This window comes from Siniperca chuatsi, linkage group LG12 (genome assembly GCF_020085105.1).
Source record: "Siniperca chuatsi isolate FFG_IHB_CAS linkage group LG12, ASM2008510v1, whole genome shotgun sequence".
NCBI classification, from domain to species: Eukaryota; Metazoa; Chordata; class Actinopteri; order Centrarchiformes; family Sinipercidae; genus Siniperca; species Siniperca chuatsi.
Window position 1 is genome coordinate 19,709,960 of NC_058053.1, and position 22,826 is coordinate 19,732,785.

The window sequence follows — 22,826 nt, forward strand, 5'->3', positions numbered from 1 at the left end:
TTTGTAAGGACATATTGTTACTCAAAATAGGGTTTACATCCTGCATTTGTCATAAACAGAAATTTTAGTCTGGACCAAAGTGGTGGAGCAACAGACACTGTCATCCCTAGAGCCAAGTCGCTAACATGGCTAAAAAGACTAATACTTACACAGCTGACATTTTTTAAAACCAGAGATATAAAATATTACCAGCAATTGTAGGTACAGTTACATTGTTTTATAAGTCTTTCGGGTAAGAAGCCATAAATAAAATACTTGTTCTAAAATGTGTCTGTCTCTTAAATGCTTCAAAGGCAGAAGAGTTAAATTTGACTGGCCTAATGGCCCTCTTCATGGTGCAGGCATCTGTCCAAATACCTGGCCACTGCCGTTGGCTGTACAATGTTTAACTCTGTATGCTCCAAAGAGCGCTTGATTATGTATCCTGAGATCATGGACAGGTAGCAGGGGATCTAAGTAGGCCTAGAGGGCAGTGGTTTTACTCTCACTATTCACTTACTGTATGTGTTCATTCCTGGATGAGAGATTTCACTCATGCTATGTGAAGCATTCCTCTGCTTGTAATACTACAATTTCAAATACTATGAGTATATGCAATTCTGTGTGCAGACAGTAGACAGGGTTAGCTATCCATAAACATTTGGTAAAATACACTCATTTGCCAGTTTATTAGGTACACCTAGCTTAAACTAATGCAGTCTAATACAACATTCCTGCAATAAATCTAACATTCATGAAGGTTATAATGTGTTTCTGTTATTTAGCCTACCCTCATTGATATAAATGGGGTGGACAAAATAATGGAAACACCTGTCAGTATACATTTCAACAGCTCCACAAACTGCAGCCTCCAAAATTAACTTGAATCAATCTCTCTCTAAAACAGTCAACATTATAACCTTCATGAAGGTTGAATTTATTGCAGGACTATTGTATTGGACTGCATTAGTTTGAGCTAGGTGTACCTAATAAACTGGCAATTGAGTGTAGATGTGTACGCCAAATGGCTGCAGCACACTTCCACACATAATGCGAGGGGGATTACTCAGAGTCAGACTGTGAGGGGATCTGACAGACCGAGACAGTAAATACACCTAAGCCGACCATATAACCATCTGAACAGATTATACTGGAAAGCATTATAATGTACTGTACAGGCATTTCTAAATGAAGCCTTTTAGCCTGAGATGAACAAAGTTGGCTCCTCTGGTCAAAAAGAGCATCATTAACAGTAATAGAAAAAAGGGGTTTGCAGAACAGAGCCAGAGACTCAAAACTTCTAACACACAAAAGGGAATACATCAGCTGATTTACAACACAGACATTCAGTCTCTGTTTTAGTTACCAACCTCTAATCTTCAACTCGTTATGAAAACCAAGTAGGACAAGAGGTCAAGAGTCAAGTCAACAACTAATATTTGTCATATAATACCTCATAGAAAAACATACTGGGCTTGGTTTAATGCAACTATATAGGTTTGCGGTTCCAGATGGGGAAAAAAAAAAAACAGTAAAAACAAACAACAAAATAACAAGTTTAATTCAGTCTACAGGTTTTAATGCACCATTGAAACCAAAGATATTTTGGAATCAGCTCCTGTACATTCATTAAACACAATGTCTAAAAAAAAACATGGCATCAAGGACATTATAAAGTGTTAAAGAGACAAACAAAAAGGGAAAAAACTACAAGACTGATTTCTGTTGAGAAGAACTTAGGCACCAGTAGTGATGGACTACAAGGTATCTTAGGTCTTAATCTGAGAGCATACCGTTACACATGCTAATGTATGTGCACCCCTGAACTTCTTGCAAGTTGTATTCTTATTAAAATAATTAAGGATTCACATTTCTTATCTTATATGTTCTATGATTTTAACTGCATGATCGGCAACTACTTCCCCCACATTTTATACCAAAATGTTTCTTCTTAATCTATGTACTGAAATCAGTTTACATGATAGCAGCCACTCCCTTTCAAAGCATCAGTGTGTCAAATCTGGACAAATAAATGGTAATGCCAAAAAGGCAAAAGAACTTTAATGCCACGTCAGTATCAAAACAGTGATTTAGAATATGCTATATACAAACTGACTACATTGATAGTTTAACATCCCAAATTGGTCCAATTCTGCTAATTTGCGGAGACAAAGTTGATATCAGGCAACACAACTGTGTCCATATATGATTTTAGGGTCCATGATGGATTGCAGTACAGAGTGAGCCACAGATAAATGGTAGCATACAACAATTCAGCTTTGTTATTATTTTCATCTGTAGACCACAATCATATCTTCTATCTGGCAGCCAACATGATAACATGATAACTGAGAGGCACTGAATAACTGAAAGAGTTCATTGTTTTCTTCCAACAAGGGGCAAAAGATGGAGTTGCTGTTTCACGTTGGGATTCCAGTTCCTGAGGCTTCAACGGCATGTCATTTATAATGAAATTAATAAAGGAAACTGCGATGTACTTCATACTATGCAGCCCTGTGCCTGCATTTTAGGAATTTAGTTCATCCAAACATGTAATGATGCAAAGAATGCAGAATCAGAACAGTTTTGATCAGAAAGCCCATGGTTGAGACTGAAATATTAAGTCACACATGACATGAAATGTCTAACAAATGTCAGCAAAGCAAGTTAACAATTAGCTCTACAAACTCGGTTTTCCCATTGTTACACTTTTACAGAATTTATTGTTTGATTTTTACATAGAAAATAAAATGCAAATAACTGCCTTTATAAAATATCTAGCAGTATAAAAACAATCAGTAAAAAGTCATGGGGTGTACAAACATTTGCATCTCTAGATATAATCTACTTTAAAATTTTCTGGTTGAATGGACAAATTAACTGATGCCTTCATGTTCACTAACAGGACCCACAGATAGTCAAAGGTTTACATGTTTTGTTCAAGTTAATGCATAAAACAATAACAGCATCTAAGTTAAAGGAAATATTTTCAGTTCACTCTGAAATGTCTGTTGCTCAGTATGAGCGGTGATTTAAAATGGCTACAGGAATGTGACGCACTGAACAGCAGCACTGCTTCACGTGTCTATCTGTTACTATCCAGGTTTTGATGTCGATAAAGGTTTAGTACCAGATCTCTGATTTCGTCTCGTTTCCTCCGCACCTGCTGCCGTGGAAACCAACGTTCTAGCTGTAGAGGGAGGTCAAAGTGTACCACAGGGTCCTAAGAGCACAAGCAGAAGCAATTTCTCATTACTGTGTACGTACATGCCTTAAAAAAAATAAATAAAAACTTTTAATCTAAACATGAAAATTTAAAGCTGTTACTGATCCAATATTACAGTGGCCATTTAAAAAAAAAAAATCAGACAATGTGAGCTAGAAAAAAAGAGATGCTGGCAAGTTTTTACCTTCAAAAAACTCTCGACGTATTGCAGCAGGTAGAGGCCACAGTCGCTGCTGTTATCCTGAAGAGGAACTTGGCAGTGTGAGCTTTGCATCTGATCAGGACTAAAGTCCCTTGATGAACCACGACGGACCTCCCATTCTGACTGCAAGTAGCTGAGGGTCAAATACACATTATCTTACATATATTTATAAACACACATGCAGCTACAGAAAGGGAGATTAAAAGTGAAATACTTACTCCCGTAAGAGTTTGAAGACTCGCTCATGAAGAGAAAGTTTGAGGGAATCCATGATAAGAATACACGGCCTAGAGAGAAGAGGCACATCTGTCATTCAGTGTTTAAAGTGTGATAGTGAGCTGCTGTAACAAAAGAGTATCCCCTCAGGGATCAAAGTATTTCTGATTCTGATAAAACAAAGAAGTAAGTAGAATGATCAACGTGTCTGTATGTTTAAATCATGCACACAATAACTATGGACACATTATCTCAGAGGCTTCATGTGTAAACTACACCAGTTCTCATTCTTATATTTCAGGCAGTCGCTGTTGCAGTTGAATAGCGTAACTCTGTGATCCGCACACTCACCTCTTGCAAACAGTTTTCTTCTGGCAGGTCCGTTCTGTGCAGTTCTACAAACAAAGAAAAAAAATTGGGAGATTTGGAAGAGCAAATAAAAACAAAACTGTCAAAGATTTGTCTGAGAAAAATATTGTTATTCCTAACACAGCACAGAATTCTTTCTTACCACTGGACCAGGTGGTGAGTCTTTGGTGGATTCTTCTTGCGTGTTTTCTAAAACACATGAAACCAACGTAAATAATTAAAGAGTTTGAAATATCGGATAATTGCAATCAAAAGCCACCGCATACTGTTCTTTGATCCTTAGTAAAACATACCTGTCTCTGTGTCCACATTGTCACTGTGGTTTAATGTAGGTGGTGTCTCCGTGTTATCGTTTGGGCTTTTAGATCCTTGAGCCACCTCTTGATCCTGTATCTCAGCTGTCCCACCATGGCTCTTTCCCGTCTCTGAGTTTGGATCATTCCAGGCCTCAGATTTTGGCTCATCCAGTCCAGCAAAGCAAATAACAACTAAATACCAATGAGCCCTAAACACACAACAGAGCAATGTGATGTGTAATGTGATATACCAAAAAACCTCTGTACAATACACATCTTCCATGTATTTAACTCACTCCTGATTGACAGGCACAAACAGGAAGTCCTTTTTGAAGATGTCCACATGGCGTGTCCATGTCTTCACCCGTTGGTGCCGCCTCTGCCTCTGACAACTGGGTGCACACAAAAATAAAACCAGGGACACAAGTTTTAACAGTGTTTCACATATTCTCACACACACAAACATACCTGTAGACACTTGAGAGTAATGCTTGGAAGTTCAACACTTATGTCGATCAGGTAAATACTGGTTCTGGACCTCTAAATATATCAAACGTTTTAGTTTTTTGACTTCTCAAGTATTACGCACCAAGACTGCATTCATTCATTAAACTTCCAAAATATGAAGTTGAAGGCTACATTAAGCTGATAGCTGCATTTTACTTCCTTTATTCTAATAAGTGTTGATTCTACTTGTATATTCTTTTTACAGCACAAAAATCGTGAACACATGTATGTTGGATCATGACAGTAGAGGAAATGGAAAAAAATATCTATATTAATATGCAAGGGATGCACCGATATCGGCTGAACATCGGCTGAATTTATGCTCATTCAAAGATAGTGTAATGAAGGGCTGAATGACTTTTATAACAGTTCAGTTATTTTTTATAATGAAGTTGTCTTTGTTTCCCTGGCACAAAAGGGGGAATAAACTGCAGCAGTAAGTCTCGCCAGACGTAACAAGCACTAAGTCTACCGTCTGACTCTGGCACATGAACAAATCTGGCAAGTTCCGGAGCCCCCAAGTGGCCTCTTCTGCATTTTTTGGCTACGGGTTGCAGTTGAGCATTTGCAAGATGTGTCGGCCGCAGCAAGTATACAAGTGCTGGTATCAGCAGCAGTTTGTAACACTGTAAGCATTACAACCTTAAACAAACTGTTAGTTTGTGAAATACATAAAACACAAGAGGAAGAGAGCTTTTGTCACAGTCAGACTCAAAAGTGCAAGGCTGTGGCTATTTCCTGGAAGCAGTACATACCAAACTCGGAAAAGTCTCAATAGAAAAGATTTGTTTCACTCATTTTTTGCCAGCACTACTTACGAGTCACTGGTGCTGCCTTCACTGGCGTTGTCCCTCCGTGTCAGCTGCTTGTAGAAGAAGCTGCTGAAGATGTGGCAGCGCTCGGCCACAGCAGCAGAGGCATTCTGGAGGAGGTATCTGGTTCAAAAACACATCAACATAATCAATTCAAAAGTGGATCTCTTCTCCACAAACTTATGAGGAACTGAAGTAAATTTGAAGCCTTTTGTTAGAAAATGTGTTACTTACTTGAGGTAAAAATCAATGATAACATCATTGAGGAACTGCCCACTGTCAAGGCACTGCAGGTCCTCCATTGTAACAGTTATTCCTCCCTTTAATGGCGGAGGAGGAAACTGGATCAACCTAAGCAGAGGTGGAAGAAAGAAGAATGAGCCGTGACAATAGGTCATATCAGTAGCATTACAGATGTAGCTGTAGCTGTCTGTGCACAGAGCAACCATAGATCTTAATCTGATCATCTGCAGTGGTAGGTAGACTGTAATAGTTACAATATATTTATTAGGGATGCATTGATCTGATATGTTGGTATTAGGGCAAATACTGACCTTATTAAACAGATCTAGTATTGGCACCCACATACCCCCTACAGTTGCTTCATTAAGCTCAATACAGTATAAAATTCAGTGTTTCATCTATCACATGCATTCATTCAGTTACAGTTTGGTGACTCAGGTTTAGTGCCAGTTTTCTTCCTGGTCTTACATAAAAATGATCTCAATGAGTTCCATGCATCAGTTCGGTGCATTTTTATTAGATTTTTATTCCTAAGTTTGAACTGCACTGGCTGCAAGAATCTTCATTTGGATGTCACATGCCAACCTGTGCTGGGCCAGGCTGCATGAGAAGCTGCATATGGGATAATGTAGGTTACTTGCCTGTGAGCCAGGCCCTGATGTTTATATTTAGTCCAGCTTGAGTCTGGTTTACACAGGGACACGGAGTAGGATCCTTTGGTTCTACGATGGCACAGTGTGTATGCAGGAGTGGGTTCTTCCTTTCTTTTCTGTGGGAGAAAATTCATACCATAGGAGCAAAATTTGCTTTATTAAAAGGAGAAAGAAAGAAGAAAAAATGTTGCTGCTACCAACAGTTATTATTTTTTTCAGATTTCCTCTCATTTTTGCTTTTGTTCTTGTGAAATAGCACAAATTTACTTTTTTGGGACTGTAAATGATTCCAATGTAGCCAAGAAAATCAATCTGATTTAATTGGTCACAACCAGTAAACATATGCATCCCCTGAGGTAGATACTCCTTCATTTTAAGGGGCAACAAGCCAGAAATGTTGGGGACAACTTACCTCAGAGGGATGTTCAAGCTCTTTCTGTTCTTTCTGATCCTCCTCTGGTTTGAGTTGTGTCCCTGTGTCTTGTTCTATCGCCGTATCCAGCTCCAGTACAGTCTCTTTCTGTAAATCTATCTCCAGTCGGATGTGTGGTGTGGTGTTTTTGTCTGTATCAAGATGTGGACCATCCTGGTCTGTGTTAGGTCTAGGGTCAGCACTCTCCAGACCCAGCAGAGACAGCAGGTGAGAGTCCAGTCCAGTTCTTCTAATCAGCTCTATGCTATCATCCAGAGAAAGAACAGGAGTGTGGATGTCTTCCAAACCACAAATTATGTCTGCAGCATGGGGAAGAATGGATTTTTCATCTGCAAGACTGTTGAGACAGTCAATGTCCAGGAAGGAGCGCAATAAAGCCCCCTCCATTCCCTCCAGAGGATCTCTCAGAGTCAGCAGGATGAAGGGGCTCGCCTTGCCTATTAAAATAAAAAATCATAACACCAATATCATGTACCATGCAGATTTACATAGAGAATAATGTGACATATCAAACAATACTGGAAAGTATATCAGAAATATGAAACATTTACAAACATTTGTAAATTTAAACCACAAAAATTGAAACATTTGACAAAGCTGCCAACAGTTTAGTGGAAATCTAGTATGCGTCCCTTAAAGACTTAAATTTAACACTTCTGTCTGATTTGACTTGTGATCAGAATATAAGCTGAATATAAGTTTTCCATCTTAGGTCTGTCCTTTGTAAACATACTGCTTTTCACAAAAATACAGTCAGTTTAGAGTAAGTTTAGTAGTACTAAATACAGTTTAGAGTAAATGCAACCTAAATGCTACGGGTCTCCAAAAAACATTTAGAAATGTGAGGTTGAGGTACTGACTCCAAGTGTACTCTGAACTTCCAGCGGTCTCACCAGTATTCATGGTTCCATCTTGTTTGACACACAGCTTGAGAAGGTCTCGCTGTACAGCAGCTGCAGCAGTTTCTGACACACAAAACAGAAGGACAGCAGCAGGGGAAGGCTCCTCGTCCCCCTTAAAGTAAAGCTCCTGGGCCTCCAGTTCCTGCTGTTCCCAAACACTGTACCTCCTCAGCTCTTTACGCTCAAAAGTCAACATCACCTCCACCTGTTCACTATTGTCTGGGGATCAGAGGTGGTCATGTTAGCTTAGCAGCTTGCAGTGTTGTTATCAAATGATGAACACTGTTGCTTCTTTACCTTTACCACACTCAAAACAATGCCTTACACACACACACACACACACACACACAGCCTAGCGTTTTTCCCTAACATAGCAGTAAAAGCATTCCATCAACTTCCATAACCAAAGGAAGTCACTCCCATCTCCTGCAGATTTATGCTTCTCTCTGTAGATGTTCCAGTGGTATCGTAGAAAAGGTTTCAGTCGTAGTCAACAGTGTCCAGATGACTACGACTGAAACCTTTTCTACGATAGAACACTCCTGGACGAATGAGGGACTACACTGTCTTATGTTCCAGTGGTCATACTGCCGATGCTTAAATACACCTTCAGCTACAGCTTCCCTAACCAAGTGGTCAATTTCTATTTTTATGCTAGTGGCACTGTGAAGCTGAACTAAAAGCTAACATCAGCATGCTAAAATGCTCACAGTGCCAAGCTTAACATGCTGCTCTTTAGCAGGTAATATTTACCATGATAACCATTTCAGTTTAGCCTGTTAGCATGCTAACATTTGCCAATTAGCACGAAACACAAAGTATAGCTGAGGCTGATGGGAATGTCATTAGTTTTGCATGTATCTGGTCATAAACCAACATTTTGACATGAAGTCATTAGGATTCATCCTCTGGGGACCACAAATGTTTTCATGGCAATCCATCCAACAGTTTTTGAGATATTTCAGTCTGGACCAAAGTGGTGGACAGACCAACCAACAGACACAGCCATCTGTGCTAGGATGGCTAAAAATATCAATATCAATTTGGCTGTGCAAAAAAAAGTTGGATTGCAGAGCATGACTGACTACATCCTGTAAATTCTTGGGAAACTTTCTGAAAGCTAAGCTTAAGGCTGAAGTACTAGGCATTCTTTAATTCAAGTACAAGAATGTTGCTTGGTTTGTCCAAAATGTTTTACAAAACTAATATGCAACCTATTTAACAAACATATTTCTTACACACACACACACGGCCAAGATTAAATCTCAAGGAATAACCACTTTAGTTCCCTGAAGGGGAGATTTCACAGGCTCAGAGGCGAAAGTGCACTAGGGCCTTGAGGGTCTAATTCAGGTACACACACACACTTTAGCATCTGAAATACACCACTAAGATGGGAGTGGATGGTGTGCAGACTGCATGGCAAAAGAGAGATGGGTTCCACTTGGGTCTGAGTTTATACAACCCAGACCAAAGGTTACAGGCAGGCCACAGTCACTCTACAAACACTGTGATTATACAAAGTTAAAATACTATTCACAGCTTTACCTTTCAGTGGGATGATGATTTTTTGGTCTGCTATCTGTGAAAGGAGAGTAAAAAACATGTTACACTTCATGTCCATGAAATGTGATATGAATACTGAATGTGATACCATCAGCAAAATGCATGTATTTGTGGTTAATAAAGGTTACCATGATGTCTCCATTCGCTTTCCCTTGATAACCTCCACAGTGCAGGGTGAAGAAGGCCACACCCATGCAGGAGTAGTCTACACTGGGGATGAGAGGAATTGAACCAGGAAGATCTACAACTACACGTAACACCTGTAACACAAACATACACACAATTTGGAGAAAATGGTGCAAACGGGGTGGTAGGTAAGCACAAAGCAGGTACACATTACAGTAATACACAATAACAGTACAATTACCCTTACCCCCATGCTACAATGAAACTGAGCTGTAAGGTCAAGCAATATGGTTGAAACCAATATTACAACACTAATACCATTATTTTTACAAATTCAATATTTTAAAGCCACTGTGTGTAGGTTTTGAAAAGTCCTTACTTTGGCGCTATCTAGTGGTAGTACCAAGAATGGCATCGTAGTTGACAGCAATGCACGCTGCTAAATTTTCTCTTGTTAGCATGAGAGGAAATGGGGAGTACACAATAAAAAGTTTGTTACAGTAGGTAACTTTGTTAGGTAGGTAAGGTTGTTTATTTTGTCTACTGAACTCGTATGTTGAGCTTGTATGAAGTGACTGTTAGTTCAAGCTTATGTGGTTGCAGGCCTCTCTGCCCCTGTCCCTACATCAACATGCTTTTTCATATACAGCTAAGTTTTAAAAGATTAACTATTTAATCTGTGTTGGTTTATCCTTTAGAGTTTGTGACAAATCTTTACAGTCAAGTGATTTTTTTAACCCAACCATAGGGGTAAAAACTATTAACTTGTAGAGAATAATCTGAATTTTCCTTTTACTATATCCACTGATGCATCTCTGCTCACATTGAGTCAGATACAAGACTAAGTTGTCACACAGGAACATTCATGGTCTTTTATGAAATATGTGTCTGTTGTATTGAAGAGGCATGGATCAAATATAATACAGGGACACATTCTGCCAACCTGCATGTCAGAAGTTTCTTGCTGTTTGGCCACAGCTTCCTGTGGGGATTGTCCCTGTATTACTGCATCTTCCACAGTGACCAGTGTATGGACTGCTGGGCTGCAGTGCTGAGGAACGTCACCTCTCTCCTCATCATCACTGGACAGCACAACTGAAATACAAGCATGAAGAATACATCAGGCCCAGTGTGCAATTTACTTTGGAATTATGCTATGCTACTGCTTTCAAAGACAAGCACACTCCCAAGCACATACATGCCCGTAACTAACACTGCATAAAGGAGGTGTAATGGGCTTTGAAGGAGAGCAAGGACAGTAGTAATCCTGGAAAAGACACATGGATAGGCTGAAAAGAGGAAAACACAGTAGCTGCTAAGATCTAGGGCACAAAAGCAAAAAGGTCCAAAGCAAACTAACACAACAACTTACAAAAGATGCTGGTCAATGTCAAAAACAAGATGCTTGAGCCATGTGGAAAACGGAAATACACTCAGAAGTACACCTAGCTGTAAATCCAACTGAGTACGCAACTGCCTTCTAGCTCATAAAATTTGGGTTTGGGTGTGTGAATAGTGTGCTTGTGAGCCCTGATGCATTAGCTGGAAGACTATGTGAATGCAGTAGACAATTGTATTATGTCTGTTCTTCCAAAGTGTTCTCTAGAGCCAGTTTCAGAAACAGTCGCCAGAAGCTAAGTGCTTAGCTTTAACATCACATGCTTTCTGGGGTTTTGTTTGTATAATGATGTAAGGCTCAAACACGCAACCTGCAAAATGGTATTACAGGTAAGCTGCCTGAGCAACTGTTTCCTGAGTTTCCTCATAGATAAATTTAAACAAAAGTTCCAGCAGTAGAATAAAGCTTCCAGGTTTAGAAGATTATCTGGCATCACTCATCCTATGTTGGTGTACTCACTGGGTTCAGAGGGGCTGGTATTGGTTGTGTTGTCCTGGCTAGACGATGGACTTCGTCTGGGAATACCAATAAAGTCTCCGGCCTCCTCATTAGGACTGATGATTGGGACCAGAATGTCTGTTTGATCATCTGCTCCCACCGTGAACTGTACAATGGTACGGTCCAGGCTCTCCAAATCTTCGTCTTCTCCACTTTCTTCCAGACAAATGCGTGTAGGGGCTGTTCCTCCATCTCTTCCGTCTTCTCCAGTGAGGCGAAGCACACTCTCACGGTGGCGTTTGGGACTGTCTGTTCCATTGCACTGGGACCCAACCGCAACCTTTCTTTTCCTCTTCTGTTGAGACAGCACAGAATACAGCACCTCAATTTTGGTGTGAGTTCACCAGACCACTCATGCTGCTACAGCACAGAATAGAGCCATGATCCATGTTCAAGTGCAAGACAGACAGGAAGACTTCAGAGAATTATCTTTAGAGACCTTACATTAGCCCTTTTGACATGGAATACATAAAACTGCTGGCTTCATCTATTTGTAAAAGTGACAGCTTTTGTGCTTTAAAACATAAGTCTTTATTAATTAACAGTTCTGTGATACTTTATTCAAACATGACAGACCATTATGGAAAGAGCCACAATGCTCACACGATATTTGCTACTTGCTGCAAGAAGGAGCGGTATCACTGCTGGAGACCAGCGGTGAGTTGGAAAGTACTGATATCAAGAAAGAAGAGTGTTCTCATTTCTCTCACATGCTGCATCAGTGATTTAAAAACTTATTTGGTCATTGAAGTTGTAATTAATGAATATCGGCCCCCACTTCTCATCAATTTTATCACCGACAAAGAGACACAGAGGATTCTGATGTTAAATTTGGACTATTTGCTCACAAGCTATATGTAAAGCTTTGTGCTGTAATTTCATCCATTTATTTGGAATGGATAAAGACTGAAAATGCCTGGGTTTAACATCAACATGATGTAATTTCAGACTTGTGCCGTGTTTGGAGTGTTATGGAAATGTTACCAAGTACTACCTAGTAAGATTACCATCATTACTTTTATGGAAAAGTGATTCAGCGGCTTGTTCAAAACATGAGGCACGTTTACATAACGAGGTGCATGTCTGGGCTTTTGTTTTATGCCTTTTGTAGGAATGAGTTATGTTTGTAAAATGTTTACTCCTTTGTGAGTTCACTCCTTCCTTTGAAGCTTTCTCTGTGACCCTGTACCGTACTCACCAAACTGTGTTGTACTTCTTTTTCTGGATCAGTCCACCCCTCCTTGATGCTAGACGGGGAGAACTCATCAGAACCTCCTGTATCCTCGGCAGGCTCCCAGCTCACTGACAACCCACAATCTGTATGAGAGAGAGTGAAACACTGATCAACCTATCATGCTAATATAAACACATACAGTACAGCCGGACAACGCGACTACTACTACTATGAGAAAATAGAAAAGGAAATGGCCAAATTATGAACTGAGATATGCTTGTAAAGAGCTGAGTAAATTCTGCTGTGTTTTATTTTACAGCTATAATGTGTAGCATCGGTTTATTTACACTGGAAGGAAAGCCAGGAGTATCAATAAAACTTTCCCATTGAAAGAACCCTTAAATAAAAAAGGACAGCGGATAGAATGTCTGGGGAAAGCAAGAAAATGTAAATGCGATTCTTTTCAAGGCATAATATAAGTGATAAAGTCAAAGCTTCAACCAAAACCAGCATCAGAATAACCCAGTCAAGTACAATGAAGCAACTGTGTGTGTCTGAATTTCTTCATGTTCACACACCTACGACTTCAGAGAATTTGTAGTCCATTCCGTTGTCCGTGCCTATTATCACCTCCTCAATATCTTTGTTTTCTTCTTTGTCCACTTCGTCATCAACATTTTGTGACCTTCTCCTGAGTCTTGACCTGAAGACATGAAAGAATTAACACCATGTTCTGATTATGCTGTGTACATTATTCTCATTTTTAGTAAAGCCACATGCAGTAGTGTAAAACTTAGTCCCAGGATCTTTACATACTAAAATTGTACGAAATCACGAAATGTACAAGACTAAACACATAAAAAACAAATGTAGAAACACACATATTTGAACTACTATCCTTCTGTGTGGTATTATTCCAAATAAAATCACCATGTTTTCTGCCTGGAAAATACAGAGAGCCAAGGATGCAGCTGGCGAGCCAAACTCCATTAAAGGTCATTTCTCCTTAAACTAAATCAAAAACAAGTACAAGAAATTACCCTAATAAAGAATACCTCCTACTATTTTTGTGGCTATTTTTGTTCATTATTCACAGGTCTATGTGAAAAGCCACCACACCATCCTGACTTCTGAAGTTTAGTCAATTTCTTGAGCAAATACCATCATATGTAAGACAGAGAGAAAGCCCATGCTGAAAACGCACTTTTTCGAACAAAACACACGACATGTTTTTTTTTAATAAGTGGGTCCCATTTTCTGACTCATTATTCAGTCAGGCACTTAATGGTGAGAGTCTCCCTTTCTCTTCTGCAACTGTCTATCTATGGGATAATTATTATTACTGCAGAGACGCTGCAAGTCCCCAGGAATAAAGCTGTTCAGTGCAGAAGCCACAGGTGTAACTGGCAGCCACTTGACACCCCGCGACCCAGAAAGACTTGATGCCACATATTCTATTATAAAAGAGACGATTGTTCCTGAGCACTGACATGCAACAATTACTCTATGAGTTATGACAATTTAAAACAAAAATAACAGTAGTAGCATTATGAAAATATGATTTTTGTGTCATATATGTAGCCACACAGCCACAGAAAGACACTAAGAGTGTGTGTTATTAACACCCAAGTAGGAGAAAATGTTTCAATAATGCACATCCATTGATGGGGTATTGTTGGTGTGAGAGGAAAATACAGAAGTGGGCTTATGTCTTGGAATATTTCTTGGCCGGGTGCAGTCACTTCTACTGGTTGCCTAGCAACCTTATGGCGACGACAAAACTCCAGGAAGTAATTTCTCCCAGCCAAGAAATAGTCTGACACATTATCATAAAACAGCAACTTGTTCTTTTTATTTGTTATGCTAAGCTAAACTAACCGGCAGCTTGATGTAGCTTTATATTTATTGGAAAGATATGACAATGGTATGAATCTTCTGCTCCAACTCTCAGTAAGAAAGGAAAAAAAGCATATTTCCTAAAGTGTCGAACTATTCCTTTAACAGTGACTTCCTACCTTTGAGAGGGTGAGGAGGTGGTCTTCTGGTTGCATTTAGAGGTTACACTCTTGTTTTTATCATTCTTGGCTTCCCTCTGACTCCACTTCGTGTCTCTGCAGATCAGGGGTTGCTCTCTGCACTGACCACTCTTCCTCCGTGTACTTGACACTTGTCCTTGTTTTCCCAACGTATGACTCTGTTTTATCCTTTCCATATAAGCCTTGCCCAGTTCTGTCTTTAGGACATCTTTCAGGATCAGACAGGGCTTCCTCCTACAGGATGAAATAGAGATGCAATTACTCACAACCTCCCTAGAGCAGCTTCTTCTCTGCAATAGTGTGACCCCCTCAAGGTATTCTAACTTATAGCTGATCTACTATTACAGGTCAGACTTAATGTATACCAGCTGATCAAGATGGAGGGGTAGGCAAGTCGCCTAGTATAGATAAGCCATGTGTGCAGTCAAGATAAGCGTGACCTTGAGTCATGGTGCTTATAAGCACTGTTTCCCTTAAGCAGTGTAACTTGGAGCACTGTGCAAAATTAATAGTGTACACATAAACAAGAGACATACCTGACAATTTTGAAAATTGCGTCAATGGTGGTTTGGAATAAAGAATGTCTTGAGCTACCACATGTCAGATCAAGACAAATCTTTGGAGGATGGTGAACTTTGACACACAAACATACTCAGTAGTGTGATAATGGTGGTATCACAATAGAAATGTCATATTATACAAAAAGGCCATAACTGCTTAATCACTGACCCAGTTTATGTGAAACATGGAGGAATGAGGAGTGGTGTAACAGACTGGGACACAGGTTTCTGTATAAATGCTACTTGCATGTTTGTAACTTAACACCTAGAACTTCCTGTTCCTTTCATGCATGGTGTTTATCTGAAACATACAGCAATGTTGTGTGTAAAAAGCAGAACCAGCTTATCCACCATCAGTATTACAGAGGGCAAACTGCTGTGTAATTTATAGTGCAAGTATTAATGAGCTAAATAACACATAATGTTGACAGGTTGACATATGCTGTATCTTAAAATTCATGAAAACCCTTTGCTACAGTACATTTACCTCAATTTCATAAAATAGGACAGATGATGCTTTTTCAAATAAAGTTACCGCTTAATGATTAAAATGATACCAATCAAAACAAAATAAAAGAGCACCTGTACATTTAACATATAGTACATACCATGCACACAGTCATCATATTAAAAAGGAAACACTCACAACAAGGTCTCTTTTATGTTAAATTTTATTTTATGTTTGATGTTCAACTGCTTCAGAAATGTTTAAAATTGCTTATGGCACTGAAGAAATGAACAGTGCAGTAAATCTATACTTCTATAATATTCAGGGAGAGTGCCCCATCTTGTGAAAGTTTAAGAAACAGCAATGAACTACACAGGTTTATTTGTATAGCACCTTTTAACAACAAGGCAATTCAAAGTGCTTTACATACAGTGGGTGTGGAAGAGAAAGACAGAATGAATAATTCACTGGTGTGCACAGAGATTTGATGTTTAATAAAGCTAAATGTAGTGTGTTAAAAGCATTCTTTGACAATTAAAATTTCTTTGTGAGTTTGATTCAATGTGTTTAATTCTACTACATGAACATGAAAAAGAAGAGCGTGCTTCTGGGCGTTGATGGGGGCCACTGTACGAGGTAATAGGCCCATGCCCAATAGCAGAAAAAAAGAGGCATATTGGGAGTAAAAGAAGTGGGGTCTTGGGCATCTTCTCTCCTGTCTGTGCTGATGCTAGGCAGATTTGATTTGAATGGCGGTGATTTGAGATGCAGCAGTGCAACTTAGTGGCATCCATTAAGACTACATCCAGTTCCTTAATCTAAGGTCTTAGTTTGTTGGAGGCAGACGATGTGGCAGTGACCGCGGGGGGGGGGGGGGATTTAATGGCAGCGTTAAGCAGAGCTTCCACTTTAATCAGGGAATCCCAAAAGGGTTGAGGCAGCGGAGAGGGGAGAGTGAAGGGAGGAGGAATTAGTCGAATGATCCATGAGCTGGTTGTCAACACGCTGACATTGAGGTTGTGATGTTGTCTTTGTGGCACCGAGGCAGGTGTGTGTCATCTTAGGCCTGGCTGATGGGTGTTGCAGACTGAACCAAAAATGGTCCATTAGTACTGTAACTCCAGATCTGCTTGGGTGGAGGCCATCTGCCCTGAAGTCATCTCCACTTCTATCTCATGGAGATTTATTAATGGTTCAAACCTGTTTTCTAGTTGTAATGTCAAGGTTGACTGTGGTCTGTGTTTATGCCCATATTTGGCTGTCTGCCAGATATTCAGGGTTGAAGTTGGCTGAAATGAATCCATAAATGTTGCCCTTCTGTGGGAGTAGTCTTCAACTTATCTTTAGGTTTAGCACCCAGATTATCCCAGCCAGGTAGAAATCCCATTCACAGCACATGATTTCAATAGTTTTGTTTCAGTGAGTCTTGGTGTCATTTAGAGATAGCTGTCCATTTAAATCTTGTCAAGTTGAATTCTGATTAACTAACTCTCCGGCATTAGACATTGGCAAAGTGTTGTGGAGTTCAGAAGACTTCTCCAGTGCAAATATTCTTGTCTCGAGTACAGCAATCTTCTGTAACAATTTATGACAGTCTGTGCACTTCATCGATTATGATGAGCAGAGAGGCATAGTGCAGTCCAGGGTACAATTCTGCCAGTAGTCCACACACAGTCCAAGTAACTGTTTGGGTGGCGTTAGCATTGTTTAACAGAAGGCAGTTCCAAGTAGATAATTGCAACCCAGAGTTGTCATAAATTATCCTCCCAATGATTTAGTTGTTAGGAAACCTCCTTAAATGTGTTGTAGTTTGAGACAAGTAGGAAAAAGTAGCAAAAATAACAGCTAAACAGAGAGCAAGTGAGAAGAGCATCTGCACTGTAGCAGAGCAGGAAGCAAGCTTGGACAAATACCTGATTGAACTCACAGACCAGTTTAGTGTAAACAACATATTTGTCAGTTTCGACTGATGGGCAGAAAAATGAACAAGTATTTCAGTCTGCAATCAATAGCCCAAAAAAGTCCATCTGTCAAAACTCTTTTGTCAGCGCCTGCTTACCTGTCCATTTCCAATGTGACCATGGCTGCACGGTCGTGATCAAACAGCATGGATCCATTTTTATACTTCGAATCACGATGCCTGAATTTGCAACCTGCAAATGTAGTCCAGGAAACCTGTTAAAAGGTAAGGAAACAGGAGTCTCAAGAATAATCTATCATAGCCATGTTACCACCATAACATTTGTTCATGTGGTCAGACAGAGAGAAAAGATATCGCTGTACCTGTCTGTCTAACTTCCCACACTGTGATGAAAGACATGGTATGGGGATTGTGAGTGGGTTTCCCATCTAAAATTCACAGGGTGGTTAGTTACCATACTTGTATAAAATGAATGACATGAAACAGCCAAAAGATTGTGAATTCTTCCTCAGATATGCAAATACAGCAAGTGCAAATGAGCGAAGCTATTGTTTTCGATCTGCAATCCATTATGTTGAGATTTTTTTTTTTTTTTACGTGTTGCAAACATGCGGTTGCAGCTGTTTAGCCAAGCTGGTATTAAAGCAGCGTACCAAAGCTGACACCACATTTCTAATGTGGACACGGGTAGCAGCTAGAGCTGAAACAATAGTCAGGTAATTGATCAGTCGATCAACAGGTTATAATCGGCAACTATTTTGATGATTGATTCATCTTTCTAAGTAATATTTCAGGCAAAAATACCAACATTCCCTATTTCCAGGTTCTCATTTGTAAGGATTTGCTGCTTTGTACTGTTGGTCAGACAGAACAAGCAATTTGAAGACATCAATTTGTGTTTTACAAAATTTTAACAGACATTTTTAATACTTTGTCATTTTATAGACCACACAATTTACTGAGTAACCAGGAAAATAGTCGCCAGAAAAATCAAAAATGAAAATCATTGTTAGTTGCAGGCCTAGTAGCAGTTTATTATGGCAACTGTAGCATAGTAGCAACATGGTAGTAGCTTGAATTGTGCAAAAATATGCTGATTGTAAGTAACTACTCATGCTTAAGCTGTCAAGTGTCCTGCCCTGACTGTGATCCAGTTATTTTAACAACAGGGAAGTGTGCTTACTGATCGTCAGAATTTAGCAATATAGCGATCACAAGACCAGGCCTGTGCATATGCCACCACAGAGTAGAGCCATTAAACAATACCAGATCACAATGAGCTTGTGATCAGCCCGTGATTAGCACAATTCATGATGGCAGCCATAAAGCAAGCATCACTGCAGTATCTTGCCAGGATGAGAAGCAATTCAAGATACACACTAAAAACTTTAAAAGTTAACATGTATGTCATTAAATCTGGATATTTCAAAAACATGGGTCACACATACGAAGTTATCCTTGTCAACAGTAAATGGAATAGTTAAGGCTCTTCTTCGATCCATCATGGTCCACGATTTGGTATGGCACAGCAAGAACACTGCAAGAAACACATACAAAAAGTATAACTATATAAAACAAGTCAAACCATGTATGACAAGGTGGTCGTGAACATCCAGAAGTATAACATGTAAATAAAACATAAAAACCATATACAAACAATATAAAACAAGATCCATTCTCCAAGCAATAACCAAGGTATAACTTTATTTAAGTAAAAATGTCCTATAAAAGTGGCTCAATCAAGCAATTTCAACCAACATAGATTCACATGTTGAAAGATTACTATTGGGCTCCTTAGGAAGACCATTAGCAAAATGTTAATAAAATGCTAAACAATCACAACAAACAAACTGGTAGTGATATACCAACAGTGACAAATCCCTAATAACACAAAGAATCTGCAGTCTTGAAGAAATGGAAACCCGAGGGTAAAAAAACAGGGTGGTAACCTGAAGGCTGTCTATCTAATTCCTAAAAACAAGAAGATTTTCGATGGATAAATACATTAGTGAATTACACTTTTTAGGAAGCTAACGTTTATGTTGCACATATAGTACGTTTAACGCTACCTATTCAAAACAAGCCATCCGTATTAAAGTAATTTTCCCGCACATCCCTGCAAAAACCCCGTGTTTGATTTTAAAGTAGATTTTCTCAAAGTGCCTTGGTACAACATAAAGTGAAAAACCTTATCAGCTAGCGCTAGCATTAGCCGCCAGAGCTAGCCATGGAAATGCTACCTTGTCCATTATGCTAGCTAAAGGGTAAAGGTAAGAGAGTTCAAGCTTACCCTAGGCCGAGGCTTCACTTTATATTAAGGGAGAATAAAAGGAGAATGTAGACAACTATTTTCCCATGAACATTTCCATCAGCACCTTTCGTTCACAAAAGGCACACATTTCACTGGGTTCTCTCCTCTTCTTCTTAACGGGCGCTTTAATATTTTTAGCAACATCCGGTGTGCACCGGAAGTGCATTAGGAAAAAAAAAAGCCAGGAGCACGTTACAGTTTGTTCCCGGGCAGAAATGGGGGTGGAGTGGGAAGATGGGAAGCAATTATTGCAATTATTCACAACCTCCCTAGAGTAGCGTCTTCTCTGCAATAGTGTGACCCCCTCAAGGTATTCTAACTTATAGCTGATCTACTATTACAGGTCAGACTTAATGTATACCAGCTGATCGAGAGGGAAGGGTAGGCAAGTCGCCTGGTGCAGATAAGCCATGTGTGCAGTCAAGATAAGCTTGGCCTTGAGTCATGGTGCTTATAAGCACTGTTTCCTTTAATTCAATTCATTTCAATTAAATTTTATTTATATAGCGCCAATTCATAACAGAAGTTATCTCATTGCACTTTTCCTATAGAGCAGGTCTAGACTTTACTCTTTATAATATTATTTACAGAGACCCAACAAATCCCAGCAGTGCAATGTGGCGAAAGGCCGCCTTTTTAATCAGCTGTCCTTTATCATTATTACAGCTAGGAAGATGGCGGCAATAGCTTTTTAAATCACATTAAATCCTTACTAAGCTATCAAAGTTCCAAAACTGGTATTTTAAGCATTAGCTTACACATACATACAGTATATCTGATTTTACAACATAGCACAGAACATAAAAGAACATATTTCTTCACTTTAAATTGTTTGAAACCACCTAAAATGGGCTATATTGAAAATCATCCAGTAATGAACGTGAGGGGACATTTATTTTACACTGTTTTTTACGCTGCCTGTCATGACATTTTGCAGACATTCATGGTCCCCAGAGGATGAATCCTACTGGCTGGTGATCCCCTGACTTTTCCTCTAGCACCACCAGCATGTTGACATTTTTGGTTCAGAGTGACATGTCTCGACAACTATTGGATGGATTGCCATGAAATTTCGTACAATTGTCCTCCCCACGGGATGAATTCTAATGACTTTGGTGATCCCTGGACGTTTTCTCTAGCACCGCCATCAGGTTAAGATCTCAATTTGTCTGTGGTTTGTGATCAAACTGTACATGTAAAAGTAATTATATTCCCAGCTGCCTCAGCTGTGCTTTGTATCAAGACTGGAATACCAGCCAGGCAAAACAGGACACTGTCATTGGCCCAAGACCTCCCTGGTTTACTGTGTGTCAGTTGCATTTTGGTAATTTGATTACTTGCATATTTGTTTGGGAATTTGCACCACCAAAATACAGTATGAATTGGGTCATGCCATCTGTAGTGTGTTGTGTGCACTGTACTTGATGGGAACTTGGAGGCAGCAGGGGCAGTCCCCGAACAGGTTTATCCAGCCATCAGCCATGCTTTGTTTGAAGTGCTAATTAACAAGTGTTAGCATGCTAATGCACTAAACTAAGACAGTGAACATGGTAATATTACTCACTAAACATCAGCATGACACCAAGCTGACATTAATATTCAGTTCAAAGCATTGCTGTAGACTAATATGTGAACCAGATAACAGGCTATATTGTTCTAGTTAAATTTATGTTTTGCAAACTATCTTGGGGGAAGAGAATAAGACAGAGACTTTGAGTTTATTAAGATAGGCCTATGTGTTGAAAACGTTTTTGCAGGGTATGCTTTAAAATGAGTCAACATACCGAATACATAAACGTTCATTGGTTAAATGTACAGTTAGAGGTTTTTAAGAGCTATCTAAGCAGCAGCTGTTTTTACCAACTTGTAGCACATGCCTGATGTCAATATTGATGTGTTTCCCACCTTTGACTTTCCATGTCTGACTAAAGGAAACCAGCATTGTAGTCCATAAGGGTCTTCACAGCTGTACAGTTCATAACATATTTTAAGTATCAGGGTCTATTAAATAAGCCTGTCCCGTGTTGCACACATATCTGTATGCTATCAGCATCAGCCCCACTATCTATCTAAATCCTTATGGTAAATAAACAGACCTTTTTTACAGCAGATAATTTGACTTGTCATAGCAGTAAAAGCACAGGTGTATTTATTAACATTAATTATGGCTGAGTTTAGGTGTTCCCTGCTATTGGCATCATGCACGATTGTAGTTACACCTGTGCTTTTCCTACTATGACAAGTCAAAATGTTATTAAAAAGGTCTCTGAAAACCTTCTTCAAAAACACATGGTTACATTTTTTTTTTGTTATTTCACTCAGCCTAATAATCATTACCTTATGCAAGTATACAAACTGTAGCAACTTTTTGTATTTATTTATTGATACAGCAGCAGAAACATCAGGCCTGCTCAGCCCCTGAAGAGAGGATGGTGAGTCAGCCTTCAAATACTGCAGTACATAAATACAGGCCTTTCTCACAGAGAACATGTTGACTAACCAAATACATTTAATAACATAAATGTCTCCATTACATTGAGGTGCCTATAGTATTGTGTGTAGCTCACCAGCAAACCTAAATGGGAAAGAGTCATCGCTAAATGTTATTAGTTGCACCTGTTTTTTTCCTATGATAAGTCAAAATGTCTGCTGTGAAAAAGGCATGAATGTGTGACATTAGGAGCTGGACATTGGCCACTGAGTACAGCATGGACACTGGAAGGCAGTGGAATAATGTTCTTGATATTATAGTCCACAAGGGTTTTGACAAAATGAATGCTGACCATTTCACGTAGATGGTTCTGTATATACATGGAATAATTTAGGATAGTGTATTATTGTAGATGACAAAATATATTTTTCTACTGAGGTGACCACAGTCCCAGTGTCCAGCGTGATCTTTAACGTCAGGGGCCACATTTCTGCACAGCCGTCTCTGAGGACGTCCCC

The 22,826-nt window shown here is 39.4% G+C and overlaps 1 protein-coding gene across 2 annotated transcripts; it reads right to left on the bottom strand.

Annotated features, from left to right (window-relative positions):
• Positions 1-1,523: 1,523 nt before the first annotated feature.
• On the bottom strand, positions 1,524-20,227 carry senp7 (SUMO specific peptidase 7). 2 transcript variants are annotated; one of them, XM_044216779.1, is made up of 23 exons: positions 19,857-20,227; positions 19,015-19,103; positions 17,929-17,994; positions 17,705-17,820; positions 14,617-14,871; positions 13,180-13,304; positions 12,626-12,744; positions 11,389-11,722; positions 10,474-10,625; positions 9,533-9,664; positions 9,387-9,420; positions 7,830-8,057; positions 6,916-7,373; positions 6,492-6,619; positions 5,842-5,958; positions 5,614-5,730; positions 4,585-4,680; positions 4,286-4,497; positions 4,135-4,181; positions 3,975-4,018; positions 3,626-3,694; positions 3,390-3,540; positions 1,524-3,202 (listed from the first exon to the last, which is right to left on the bottom strand). In XM_044216779.1, exons 2-23 carry the CDS (start codon positions 19,069-19,071, stop codon positions 3,065-3,067), a joined length of 3,195 nt encoding a protein of 1,064 aa, XP_044072714.1. In that variant the 5' UTR covers positions 19,072-19,103; positions 19,857-20,227; the 3' UTR covers positions 1,524-3,064. The 2 variants fall into 2 exon arrangements, with proteins under 2 accessions (XP_044072714.1, XP_044072715.1); XM_044216780.1 differs by lacking the exon at positions 17,929-17,994.
• Between the last annotated feature and the right edge of the window lie 2,599 nt (positions 20,228-22,826).